The 14,724-nt window shown below is 39.4% G+C and overlaps 1 protein-coding gene across 4 annotated transcripts in view; it reads left to right on the top strand.

Annotated features, from left to right (window-relative positions):
- Positions 1-5,497: 5,497 nt before the first annotated feature.
- The window catches only part of SMURF2 (SMAD specific E3 ubiquitin protein ligase 2), a 125,642-nt gene continuing 116,415 nt past the window's right edge, over positions 5,498-14,724 (top strand). The window contains exons 1-2 of one of the 4 annotated variants that reach the window (XM_057501624.1): positions 5,529-5,991; positions 6,231-6,947. In XM_057501624.1, coding sequence (XP_057357607.1) covers positions 5,931-5,991; positions 6,231-6,947 — 778 coding nt within the window. In that variant the 5' untranslated portion in view covers positions 5,529-5,930. Of the gene's footprint in view, positions 6,948-14,724 lie in introns of all 4 variants that reach the window. The other 3 variants (XM_036899748.2, XM_036899747.2, XM_036899746.2) reach the window with 3 other exon arrangements.

Genomic DNA, 14,724 nt, shown 5'->3' with positions numbered 1-14,724 from the left:
TTTCAAACAATAAGGCTTCTCTCTCACTTAACAACTTCACATTTCCCTGTATGGCCCCGGAAGATGACTGGTTAGCCAGAGACGGGTAAGATTCCTCAAGGGAGGAACAACCTTAGACAGGCACAGTCGCAGGGGGGCCATCAGGTGAGAAATTGGGGATCAACAGAGGTGAGGCTTAGAACCTCACCCCCCCTGTTCTGAGAGAAATCTTCTGCATACGTGGATGTTTTATTGCCCTTGTCTAGCTTGGATTAACACATAGTCTACAGGCACACACCTGATCATCTACATGTGCTCTCTTACAACACTAAACTATGTTTTCTACCTTTATCTTGTATCTACCCACCACTTCAGCATTTTATTAAAAATAATAATAATAAAGAGAGAGAAATGTGGTAGCCACATATAAATCAAGTATAAAAACCAAATGAGTATTCATATTTGAACTGACTGTTTAGAGTTCATAATGCATGAGCAAAACCGAAAGTTTCTGTGATGACTGCCCTTGTACTGTTCACTATGTAACTTATTCATTATGTAAGAATTTGTTCTACATGTAAGAACTTGTTTGTTATGCCTCAGAAGATTGGAGACTGACAAAAATTAGGCTTGGGGTGGATTAATGATTGTGCATTGAGCATTGACTCCCCTATACAGAATTTATTGTCGTTAACAACCATTTGATCAATAAATATGAGAGATGCCCTCACAAAAAAAAAAAAAAAAAAAAAAAAAAAGGACAGACTTCCAATGGTAAAATAAATAAGTAACCGGGATGTAATGTATAGCATAAGGAATATAGTCAAGATATTGTAACAGCTTGGTAGGGTGATAGCTGGAACCTAGAATTATGTATATAAATGTTCTACCACTGTGTTGTACACTTGAAACTCATGTAATGTAATACTGTGTGTCAACTACCCTTCAATAAAAAATAATTATTAAAAAAAAAAAATTGCAGTTGGGATCATTCCTCACCTGTATTTTTGTTTTCTGCTTTTCAAGAGTTTCTATATTTACGTCATGAGCATTCCTTTATGTCACCAAAGCTGTTTGGATTGGATTAAAAAGGCAACAAGCAGTCACTGAAGGCTTTTAAGCAATGGCTGACATTGACCCATTGGCTTATGAGCCATGTTGATCTCATTCTGGCCCATATTCTCTGCATTACCCATAAAGACTGCATCATACAAATATTTCCACATCTCCTCCCATCTTGCCCTTAGAGAATTATGTTGTAGCTACTACAGTTTTTATTTTGAAGATGATTGGATATGACTTTTTTTGAGCTTGCTCATGTTGTTCACTTGTCCAAAGCAGTTGCAGTTGAGTGATGCGCCCGCTCCCTTTCCCCCTGGGGCTGGGGCTGCTACCTCATCCCGAAAAGATGTGTTGCTTCATGATATCAGCTTACAGCAAACCATGCACAGATAACTTTTCAGACATTTAATTGTAATGCTTCCATGCTTAAATCACCAAATTGGCTTTGGAAAATATGAAATCTCTTCAAATTACATTCTCATTTAACTCAGAATTCACAGTATAACAGGGCAGTCTGTATACTTAAGATATTTGAAAATGGGTGCATAAAAATGGCCTAGATTTTCAGAATTTTCTGTTTTTTTAAAACACACTATTGGAAATTCAATGAATAATTAAAACCAGCTATGCAATGTGCCTTTTTACCTGTACTGTATATAATAAATTTGGGTGTGGAAGGGATTTAGAGGCTGTATTAGTTTCCGAGGGCTCCCTTCGCCAGCTGGCTGAAAACACAAATTAATTCTCGCATAGTTCTGAAGGCTAGAAGTCCAAAATTATGGTGTTGGCCAGCCTGTGATCTCTCTACACTCTGGGTGGAATCCTGACTTGCCTCTTCCTAGCTTCTGGTGGCTGCCAGCAATCCTTTGCATTCCTTGGCTTGTAGCTACCCAGTCCAATCTCTGTCGCTGTCATCACATGACATTCTTTCTGTGTGTCTCTCTCTTCACATGGCATTTTCCTCTTCTTATAAGGATACTAGTCATATTGAATGAGGACCCACCCAAATGGCCTCATCTTAACTTAATTACATCAAAGACCCTATTTCCAAATAAGGTTACATTCACAGGTATTGGGGGTAGAGTTTAGGACTTTTAACATATCTTTTGGGGGGAATAATTCAGGCCCTGAGAGAGGTCATTTACTCTCTCTCTCTACTGTGCATATGAATATGCTGTACAAGAGCTGTCCAATCTTAAGCCTTTGGCACAAGACATGATAGTCAATTTTTAATTTTTATTTTTTTATTCAGGTATCATTGATATACGCTCTTATGAAGGTTGCACAAGAAAAAACAATGTGGTTATTACATTCACCCTTATTATCGAGTTCCCCCATACCCCATTGCAGGCACTGTCCATCAGTGTAGTAAGATACCAGAGTCCCTATTTGTCTTCTCTGAGCTACACTGTCTTCCCCGTGACCCCCACACACCATGTGCACCAATCATGATACCCCACAATCCCCTTCTCCCTCCCTCCCCACCCGCCCTCCCCTTTGATAACCACTAGTTCCTTCTTGGAGTCTGTGAGTCTGCTGCTGGCATGATAGTCAATTTAAATCAAAACTAGGTGGGGTACGGGCAGGAAGAAGACCTTGTTACCAGGCCTTCTCACTCTCACTAGGGTGATATCTCACTAGGGTCATCAATATAAGAATTAAGATAGTTAGTCTCTTCTCCCTTACTAAATGTTCAAAATCCAGTGTGCCCTCCCTGGGTGGTAGGATCCAAGCCACACACTGGGTTGCAAGTGGGACTCCGTCCTGGGGAAGAACACGGGCAGGAGGAGGATGGGTGACCAAGGGTTTTTGGGGAAGACAGGCCTGAAGGGGAAAGGGTATTCCAGGTGGAGATAAAGTGACTGCAAGGGAAGGAGTAGCATGATCATCTGGCACAGAGATTCCTTGGAAATGAATGGTAAGAAGTCACACCTGGGCTAGGTGTACTGGTAGGAAATCTGTCAATCACTCTTTTTGTCTTCTCTTTAGGGTTATGAAGCCTCTTATCTCTACTTCTCTCTATTTGCTTTGTAGTCTCTTTCTACATACCCATTTCTTCTTCTGTTTATCTACTTGAACCTTAAAATAGCTTCCTCAGCTACTAACTCTATGACCCAGCTTCCCACTAACTCAGTCTTGTAGTGTTCCCATTTCTTGTTCCAAGGAGAGAAAAATGTGATTGGCTTCTAGGTCAGCCACCCACCTTTGACTCAAAGCTGAGGCCAAGCTCACTTAGCGCAAAGAGGGCTACCCAGGCTCATCCTCGGTGAAGGCAGTGGAAGGAAATTTGCATTAGAAATGCAAATTGTGGGCCCCACCCTAACCTGTTGAATCAGTAGTTTGGGGGCGGGAGCCTAGGACACTATGTTAGAGCAACAGGTGAAGGCTGATTCTCTCAGAAGGCGATATGGGTAGAGACTACCATCTTAGCACACACCAAGGTAGAGGCCTGAGAAGGCAAGAGCAGAGGTGAGTGGCAAGGGGCCGGGGGTGGAGGGCCCAGACCTGGAGAGACACAGGTCTTGGGTATGGCCTCAGCTTCCAACATGGGGACTAGGTTTGTTGGGAGGGGGTCAGGGAAGGGGTCACAGAGAAGAGATCAGATGTGAACGATTTTAAACCATGTCAGGACGGAAATGCACATGAGGATTTTCTGTGAACCTAACTTTGAGGACTTGGGACAAGCAGAGGCAGAGAGGAAATAAGTGGAATGGGGGAGGGAGGGCCAGACTGACAACAGCAAGTACAGGGGGCTATTCCTGGTTGCTTCATCAGTTTATAAGCTGATTTGGAAGAAGCTAGAACTAAATATTAAAGTAAATTCATGAGATTTTAAACATAAGAATGTTGAATTTTAAGCAGTGATAGAAACTGCGTAGTGCCTGGTGTTTGCTTTTTCCATGGTGCAAAATCTGTATTAAATTTGAAATTTACACTACAAAAATAGCTTCACAGGAGTACCATTATTAATATAACCTACCCTAGGACAGATTTTTTATTACTGGAGATGACTCTTCTATGTAAAAAATATATTAATGGCTGGAGCAGAAGAAAAATACCAACTACAGATGTAAAGCATTTTCTTGCAAAGTCACGTCAAATTTAACATTAGCCTTGGAAAACAGGAAGATGTTTTAAACAAAAGGTTTTAAATATTCTTATAACTATGTTACAGATTTTCACCTCTGGTCTAGGATAACAACACAGTGTGCAACTTTAAGTGGTCATATTAATGGAAAAGTTGAAAACTTATATTCAAAAAATGCTATTTAGTGAGTTGTTAACAGCATTTTCACTGGAAAGTTCTAGTAAGTGGCATTTATGGAAAAAGACATATTTTATTGGTATGAAATAGGTGGAGTTAATATGAGACAGATGCCTAAAACAATGATTTGATAAAAGGTGCACAGTTCTACTGAGAGCAAATTAGAATTCATAAGGGAATAAATAAGACTTCGAAAAGATTTTCTGCAATTCCCATACCCATTACCATTAGAATATATGTAGGTACAATTTACCTTGGAAGTGGATTTCTATTTCAGGTGAATTCCCTAAGAATTGTATTCCTTCCTTTTTCTCTCTCAAAAATATGTTTAAAACTGTCGCCATGATGAAGCAATGCTGTGCATGTAATGCTGAAATTTAATCTAATGAAAGTTTAGCTCTCCTTAATTCTATGAATAGGTTTAAAATATTATTCTTACCTGAATCTTTTGTTTTAAACACTCCGATTAAAACATACACACAGGCAAACCTAAACAGAGTCCTGTTGCGCATATTCAGTGTGTATACATTTTTCTGCACTGTCACGCACTTAAACGTACTGATTTAAACCTCACAGCCAGCACTCTCCTCAGTTCCCCATCCCATTCTGAAATCCTAACTTCTATCACCTAATACAAAGCACAAATTACATTAGTGGGTGGTTGGGAACAAAGTGTGTGCCAAAAGAACAAGGCAAACATGTATGTATGTATCAGTTACGTTAAGTTTTATTGCCATTATCCACCCAGTCTTTTAAATTGTGATAACAGCTATTGTTCAAATTGACCCGTGTATCTTCAGAGCTTCTGTAGTACAAAGAAGCATTTCTGAAGGATCTTGTTCACTGCTTTGCACATAGTAGGTACTCAGTATTTGCTGAATGACCTTTTTAGCACTGGGCCCTGAATTTCAAAACTGCCAGAACTTTATATAATTTATGGAACACTTTAATTGTAGGGTTGTATCCAGACTGGTAACTTCATCTGGAGAATAAAGTGACACTACTGATGAACTAAAAGTAACCACTGACATTGATTTAGGATTACAGTGTATTAGACTTATTTTTAAATGTAAAATATATTAAATATTTAAAATTGCATTTGTAACAGCCTTAAGCAAAATCTTCCACCGTTATCCTTAGTTTTCATTGTGCTAGCTACCTTTGCAAGCATATATACTTTTTGTTCTGCTTTTAAACTTTGATTATTTGCAAACTCTTCCATATTCTATCATCTCTGTAATTGCCACTTAAGTGGTTGCATAAAAATCCACGCGGTTGATGTAATATAATTCACCACAAAGCTGTTCGCTCATTCTCCATTTGTTATTAACCGAACTTCACAATGAACATCCCTGTATTGTAAAATGACAAGAAAATATTTCTAAGAGCGCAATTACAGGGTCAAAGTGTAAGGTAGACTTATTTTCATTTAATTTTCAATTTTTTTCTCCAGCGATAATCAAATACAGTACAGTGTAAAAGCCTTTTCATATATTGCTCTCCAAGGTTTATCTTGCTAATAATCCTTTAAGGCATTATCATCATCCTACTATCCTTGCGCTACAGCTGGAAAAAGAGCCCGAGCGCGCAGGTAACCTGATCTTGATCACCAGGAGAGCCCTGGATGGAGGCGGCGACTACGATACCAGGAGCAAAACACTCCAGGGGATTTGCTGGAGCTCTCGGTATGGGAAAAGGGTCTCTTCTCTCACCCCAGCCATGCTAAATTCCAGGAGGGGAGAGGACCCAGTGCTGATCTGGCTCGCCCCAGCCTTTCAGAGCACCCTGCACGCAGTGGGCGTCTAATAAATGCAGTCTGCGTTGCTCCGACAAAAGCTTTCCCTTAGGTGGGCTGGGCCCTGGGCCCCTCCGGGTGCTACAGAGCTCCGCGCCGCCACTTTGTCCCTTTGCCCGCCCCCTCAAGTTCTGCGTGGGACCCTTGGCTGCAGCGCACACCCTCCACGACCGCCCGCGCTAGGAGCAGGCCCGGCTTCGAGCCCCGGCGCCCCGACACCCGGCGCTCGCCCGCCCCGGCCCCGCCCCGGCCGGCCGGCCCCGCCCCCCATCTCCTCCCCGCCCCCCAGCGCGGACGAGTGGCTGCGGCGCCCCGAGGACCCGGCTCCCTCAGACAAGAGGGCGGGTGGAGGAGGAAGCGGCCGAGCCCCGAGCCCCGTTCCGGCGCCGCCGAGCACTGCCTGCCTCAGCCGACCAGCCGCGGCGGCTCCTGGGCCTCGCGGAGCCGAGAGGAGGGACAGGCGGGGGCGGCTGCGTGGAGGCGGCGCGGGCGCGGGCGGAGGCGGCGCGGCCGGCCGCGGCTGCCGCTTTGTTGTGCGGCCCGGGCCGAGGAAGGAGAAGTGGGAGGAGGGGGGAGCTCGGCGTCCCGCTCCCTCCGCGACTCATGGCGACGACGCTCGGCACATCCGGGACCCTCCGGCCGCGGCGGCCGCGGCGCCGGCTGCTCGGGCCCCAGCCCCGGCCGCTGTGGTGACTCCCCCGCGCCTCGCCGTCGCCCCCGCCCCGCCCGCAGCCCCCCGGCCCCGGGCCCCGCGCCGCGGCCGCAGCCCCGCCGCCGCCCCCGCCGCCGGGGACATGTCTAACCCCGGGAGCCGGAGGAACGGGCCCGTCAAGCTGCGCCTGACAGGTGAGGGGGCCGGGGACGGGCGGGCGGCGGGAGCTCGGCGGGGCGGCCGCGGGGTGGGCGAGCCGGCTTGGGGGTGCCTGCGGCTTGGGAAGCGCCAAGGCCGCGATCGGTGGTGAGTTGGGGGTCGGGGACGTGGGAAGGCCTACTTTAGGGAGAGTAATGGCAAAACCACTCGCCCTTGTTTGGAAATTCTTTAAAAAGCCAAAGGTGACTCGGGGGTCTTTGCTGAGGGGAGGAGAACCCCGGGTAGCTTTCCAGGCGGATTTGAGGTCGAGGAGCCTTGGCGAAGGAGCGCGGCTGTGCGCCGGGCCCTCGGGGAGCAGCCCCTGGGCCGCTGCCCAGGTGAGGTCGTGGAGGGGGATGAAGAGCTCTGTGGCGGGGATTATTGAATCCGGTTGCTGACTGCGCGCAGTAAACACTCCTTAAAGATGGAGCGCTTAACGGGAGGGTGTGTGTGTGTTCCCTGGGTGTTAACTTGTTTGCCCGCTTAATGCCCGCGTGCAAAACCTTCACTCCGCTGCCAGCCACAGCCCCCGGTGCCACACACCTAAAACCCGGCTTTGCGAGGGAAGGAGACTGAGGTTGACTTTTCCGGTGTGTCTCCCTGATCCGACCACTCGGACTCATCGTACACTGTTTTGGAAGTGTTTGATTGCAGGGTAGCATGTTTTGGGTTGTTCCTTGTAGGCCGCAGAACTTGTGTCTGACTTCTAACTCTAGACTTGCTTTAAAAACAGTTTTTTTGGGGGGGGTTCGTTTCCAAGTATGTGCTCATACAAACTTTGAAGCGAAGTTTTCTCTCCTCATCCTCTTCCCCTTCCCTTTTCTAAATGGAAAAGAATGTCTGGTGAGACTGTTAGATAGGCTTCTGTCTTACAAAGTGTTTATGATTCCAAGTACAGTAAATCTTCAACGTTGCAGGTACATTTTGCTTACAGTGCCATTTTTGGTATACTAACAGGGTCCTGTGATCCCATTTTAAGGAAAAATTATTTTTGGTTTGAAAAATGTTTTTGAAGTCAATATAGTTATCCTAGTTTCACTATTCACTGTTAATAAATTATCCTCCTTGATAATCGGATGTGCGGTGAGAAAGATGGTTTTCTCTTAGAGAATCTGTGTGTGTGTGGGGGGGTGCGAGTAAGAATAAACTGTAATTATGTTTGCCTACACTAGACTTTGAGATTTATATGAATTTTGTAATTGAATGCTTGTGTCACATCCGAACTTTCGAGATAAAAATTTGCAGTAAATTTGGTATTTGAGAATTTAGCCTGACTGTACACTGGCTACGATTTTTAAAATATATTCCTTTCATGACAGTTTTAATTGCAGAGAATCATAAACTGAGTGTTTCTTAATGGAAAACTTGGATTGGGGTATGCCTGTCTTCCCTGTTTTCCCCATTCAGTTTCCTTTTTCAAAAATGAATCAAGAAAACTTTATAACCTTTTTTTGCTTTAGAGTTTATCTACTTCTGTTCCTCTCTGGAGTCAGTCCTGTCATGGAAAGAACCTGTGACTCCAGGTGTTGAAAAGCATCGGAAATAGTTTGTTAGCCATTTACTTCCTTCTAGACTACGTACATGAGAAAATGAGGGAGAAAACAGTGATTTGATTTTCTGCATATAAAATGAGTTTGAGGTTTTAGTGTGACTCAGTAGATCTTAAAGTGTTTATCTGTGGTTTCCTTACTACATATGATACGTTGTAAAAACTCATGAGCAAAGTTAGGAGAAACAGTGAGCCTTATTTTTTGAGGGGGCAGAGAACAATCACTGGAACAAGTTTATAGAGTGATTTTGTATTTTTAGATTTTTGAGGAATTTTAAATACACTATGTCCCTTTAATTGTAAAAACAGTTTGAGATAGTTTCAATTTCTTAAAACCATTGGGAATTTGCCTCTGTCATATTTTAAGAGAAAACTACCCAAATATTGAAAACATTGCCCTCTCTTATTTGATTACATATGGTGGATGCTCTTCTATTTCAGCAGGGAAGTTAACTATACAGTTTTTCATTTTTGTTCATTTACAAATTAGATGGTATAGATTTTTAACAAATAGGTCTCAAGAGCTGGATTCAATTAGCAGCTTTTTAGGACATAAACATTAAAGGGTTAGATGGAAAAGATTGTTTTGACTGACTGGATAAATGACAAGGCTGTGTTTGATGTGCGTCCAGGAATTGGTCTCGAGCTGGTGCCCAACTTTTCAGTTCATCTTGAGAAGCCAAATAAAATATTTAACCTAGGCCTCTTTTTTTTTTTTTTTATAAAGTTGTTTCTTTGTTAAGACCTTAAGAAATGTTTGGCATATCTTTAGACTAAGTGTTTAACAGTTCGTTTAGATCCGGGTTCCATAATACTGGAAAATCACTAAAACAACAACAGTAACAAAAAACATCCCACAGTGAATTTTTATTTGGTTTTCATACACTTGGGCTGTAAGATGCTTTGAAATTGTTATACTTTGCTTTAAGTTAATACCATGTTAGTGTTTTAAAATTTATAAAGTGCCTTTGATTCCAGGGTGCTTTATGTAGTTACTAAATTATATCTGTAATGTGGAGTTGCCCCTTTATTGAAGGGTAACACTTCTAGCATGGTGATGTACTCTCTCTTTCACTCTCCGTATACACACAAAACTAAAGAAGAAATATTTGAGCCATAACATCGCTGCTCACAATAGATACGGGACTTCCCCACATATTTTTCCAGAGACTACAATCAACTTTTGAACAGTTTGGTGTTTGTTAATGCTAATAAGGACACAGCTAATTTAATCCCAGATTTGAGAGTCCTCAGGACACTGGTGGTTAAAATCTGAGTTGGTCCATCAAGCTGCTTCTGTTATTCTTTATGACACAATTACACTTGATCACAGAATGGGCTGTATGGTAAAGCTGTTTCAGTTTCAACTAGGATTTCTAGAGTAAATTAATTATAAAATGGAAAATTTGAATACATTATACTTATATAGGCTTTAGATAGAAAATATTCTTTGTTTTTGGTTATAGTAAAAAATTTGGGCAACTTTTTATATCATTGTTGTTTTGAAAAACAAAGGATGGAAGAAGCAGTTTAGTATAATTTCTAGTATTTAAAATTCTTAGATGTGGAGAAATAACATCACTTCTCCAGAACACTTACTGTAGATATTTTGTTATTTAAATGTTTTTGTAAGCTGTTCCTCATGTTATTAAAATATAAAAATCCTTGGCAGTAATGAGATAAACCTTGTCGATAGCTTAAGAAAAAATAAGTCTCTCTTTAGATATAGTGGTATCTTCTTATTGTTTTACTGCTTGTTTTATTGATTCAAGGCTTTAAAATTACAACTTGATTATATCTCACAGGTTTCTAAGTAGGGTTGTTAGTGATTTGAATGTCTGCAATTAATTTACTTGCTGTGTTTCTGAGGAGAAAGCCAATGTAACTCCTTCCTCTTCTCTTGAGTTGTGTCTTCTAGTCTAACCTTCAGATGGGCAGTTGAACCTGCCTAGATGTTTCGTGTAGTTGGGTTTTCATCGATGAGTGGTGTGTGTGTGTGTGTGTGTGTGTGTGTGTGTGTGTGTGTGTGTGTTAATCATGGATTCTACTTTTTGTTCCAGTTGACTGGATCAAAACATAATAACATCATTTAGTTTATACTTTAGCATAGATAGCATATAACTCAATTTTCAAGGTAAATGAAAGCCCACACAGGCACATAGAATTCTAATTTTTGTCATTTTTGATGTCTTTTGAAGATTTTTGAAAGCTTTTAAAGATGTAATATGTCATTCTTCTTTATATAGACCATGTTTAATGAAACTTAATGTTTTATTTATAATTCAGTGTCATTGTGAATATAAATTGTGTTGTTGTAATGTGTAGTATGAGGGTATGATCAGGGAACTGTCTAACCCTGGCTATATGGAGATGTATTGTTTTACCCTGTTCTTACTACTTTTTTTCTTTTGCCCTCATTTTTGTTTACTGTGACTTTCTCTATTCTAAGAATGCTGGACCCTTGAAATACACAGTTGTAATTAGCATTGTTATGTGTTTCATGTATTGAACACTTATTAAGTGTGAGACACTGTATTTAAATTTACATATATTATCACTTTTAGTTCTGACAATAGCTCTAAGAAGTTGGAGAAACTTGAATTGAGTACATGTCGAAACTCAAGTTGTCTGTCTAGAAAGCCTGTTACAAGCTTACACAATTTTGTGTGGAAAAATGAAATAAATACATTCCATTTATTTGGAATTATCCTTGCCTCTTGAGATCCTTGCTGGCCTTTTAAGGATGGATTCAAGGATTACTCTTAACCCTAGAACTTTCCTTGACCTGAGTTGACCTTTCTTCTGTGACTAAGGGTGCTCTTCCTCTAGTATCAGACCTAGTTCACTGAAGGGTATTTGTTATCTCTGTGCTGTATGTTCCATGCAGGCAGAATTCATGTTTCAGCATGGATTAAGAGCTTTTTGGCATTTTATTTAATGAATGCTGGAGGCATAGAAGTAATTCTTTGTAGTTCTATGTGTGTTCTTTTTGGCTAATGCATTGGGTGTGAGATTGACAAGAGATGAGGCTATAGACAGGGACCAACCCATATTGGACTTTGTTGTATTTTGCCAGGAAGTTTGATTTTTTTTTTTAAGGAAGTGGGAACCATTGAAGGATTTTTAATATTTTAAATATTTGATGTTTAGAAACATTGATCTTGGGACAATGGGAGAAATGGGACATCACGGGAGGTTGGACTGGGATGGGAACTGTGAAGACTGATTTTAGGGTAACCATTAAGAGGATGCTGCATAACAACCATTGTTCACAGTGTTTTCTTGTTTTAACTTTTAATTTATTTCCAAATTTTGTTATTACAGATGATTGTGGTAAACATTGTGGTATAGATAACTTTGATTTTCTTAAAGGATTATTTTCTTAGGATATTTTCATAGAAAGTGCTACTGTGTTAAAAGGTGTGGATCTTTTTAAGGTTCTTGATTAATTTTTCCACAGGCTGTTTCCTATAAAATTGTGCCTTATTCAGAGCAGCAGTGAATAAATAAGTGTCCCCTTTTTATTATTATAAGCATTTGGTCTTGTTTCTTAATTTTTTTTCTAATTTCATGTTAGATGTTATTTAAACATTTACTTGTGAAGCTGAATATTTTCCTATTAATTATATTTCTCTTTTGTTGACTTGTTTGGCCTTGTCCTACCTTTCTTATTAATCTGCTGGAGAAATAAAAGATTAATCTGCTGTCATATTTACTACATTTTCCCCAGTCTATTATTTATCTTGTAATTTTGGCCTTTTTTGGCCATGCAGAAATAATGTTATTTTAGGAGTCAAATCTGTCCAACTTTTGTATTTGTATTATTTCTATACTTAGGAAGGACTTTTTCTTCAAAAGGCCTAGTAAATATTTAAGTACATTTTATTTTAGTATTTCTTAAAAATGATTTAGGAAGATATTTCTCTCCATATTAGTCATATCATCATTGTTTATTAACCAATTCTTCCTTTCCACAGTGATGTGGTATTTTTTTAGTTAGGTTAAGTTAATTATAGTAGTCAGATTTTTCTCTTGCTCAGTGTCATACTCTTTCCACTATTGTAGCTTTATAATTTAATTTAGTATTCTCAAGTGCCAGAAAAAAGTTTTTGTTCTTTTTACTTATTTGTTCTACATAAATATTAAAATTGTTGAGATTAAAAAGAAATTTCATTGAGATTGTAACTAGAATTGCATTACTTTGGGAAAAGGAGGCATTTAAGTGTATTTAGTTTTTCTACCTTAAGCACACTATGTTTTTATGTTTGTTTAAGCTTTTGTCCTTTGGCTCAGGATAGTTTAATAATTTTCTTCCTGTGGAATCTGCATAATTCTAACTAATTTATATTTGTAACATTTTCATGGTATTTTCTAATAGTTAACTCCTTGTATTTAGGAATGTAGTCATACATATTTTTGCTTGATTAGAGCAATTTTGCTGAACACTAAGCCTATTAATATTTCACTTGATGCTAATTTTCCAGGTACCAGTATTATGCATTTTTTATAATTGAATGTAAACGTTAAAATTTTTTTCTTTTGGATTTTTCTACTAATGTATTACTGGTTGAACAAACTGAGAAATTTTATGTCTGTTTTGGAATAACTTCTGAAGGCACTGACTACTTTAAAAACCACATTTGATGTATTAAGAAGTATCAACATGTATCTTAAGTTTGGTAGTTTGGTTTGGTTTCTTACTAAAAATTGGCAGCAGACATAAAACATAAGTTTAAAAATAAGTCTTGATTCATTTTAGGTAGGAATTACTATATAGATGATTGCACAAAGGTCATTTTTTTCTTCCAAAAGGTTTCCTTGTGACCCTTCTTAGCCAGTCTCCTCCCATCCCTTGTCCTTGGCAACTACCAGCTTACTTTCTGACACTATAGTTACTGCCTTTTCTAGAGTTTATATAAATGGAGATCATACAGTATGTAGTCTTCTGGGCCTGGCTTCTTTGACTTAACATGGTGCTTTTGAGATTCATTCTTGCTGTGTATCAGTTGTTCCTTTTAATTCCTGAGGAATATTGTCTTGTTTATCCATTCACAGATATCCACAGACATTTGTTTCCAGGTTTTGGCCACTATGGAAAAAGCTGCTATGAACATTTGAGTACACTCTCTTTGTGAACATGTTATTATTTCTCTTGGGTAAATGTTGTTGGGTTGTATGGCAAATATGTATATTACTTAAAAAAATGTGCTGAACTGTCTTTGAAAGCTGTACAGTTGTGCATTTTTACCAGCAGAGTATGGGAATTGCTCCCACTCCTAGCCAACACTTCAACACTTGATGTTTTCAGTCTTTGATTTTAGTCATTCTAATTGGTGTATAAGTATTATTTCAACGTAGTTTTAGTTTTAATTCCCTTATTGACCTGTAATGTTAAGATTCTTTTAATGGACTTATTGTCAGCTGTGTATCACTGGTGAATAATATCTGTTCAAATCTTTTGCTTATAGTTTTAAAATTGGGTTGTTTTCTTATTTACCAGTTTTGAGAATTCCTTTTGTTTTCTGGATACAAGTCCAGCTTACATTAGATATGTGTTTTGCAAATATTTTTTCCTAATCTGGCTTTTTCCCCCTAAGCAGTGTTTCAGAGAGCAGAAGATCTGAATTTTAATTAAGCCCAGTTCATCAATTTTTTTTCTTTGTGGTTCATGCTTTTTTATGTCCTAACAAGTTATCTAATCCATGGTTCTAAAGGTTTTCTTTTACATTATTAATAGTATTAGCTCTTATGATCCTTTAATAATATTAACTCTATGATCCTTCTAAAGTTAATTTTTAATATGGTGTGAGAAGTAAGGGTCAAACTTTTTTTTTTTAATGTATGGATATCCAGTTTTCCTAGCACTGTTTGTTCAAATACTTTTGTTTTGTCCATTGTTTTGGCACCTTGGCTGAAAATCAATTGACAGTATACATATAGTTCTATTTCTGGAATCTCTTCTGTTCCTTTTATCTATAATTCTGTCCTTTATAAATTTATCATTTATAATCCACACTTTCTTGATTACTGTAGATTTAATGTAAGTCTTCTGATTTCCAACATTGATAAAAACCTTTTCATAAACAACTTGATAAGAACAGTTTAATATGCATAATTTAGTCTTTAATTTAGGATGTAAGATTTAGAATCCTATGATGCTTTAGTCATTCTACTTTTTATTCAGCCAACAAATATTTATCAATTTTTTGACGTGTGCCAGACAT

Source organism: Manis pentadactyla, chromosome 4, assembly GCF_030020395.1.
Source record: "Manis pentadactyla isolate mManPen7 chromosome 4, mManPen7.hap1, whole genome shotgun sequence".
In the NCBI taxonomy this organism is placed as follows: Eukaryota; Metazoa; Chordata; class Mammalia; order Pholidota; family Manidae; genus Manis; species Manis pentadactyla.
This window is presented reverse-complemented; position numbering and strand designations above follow the sequence as displayed.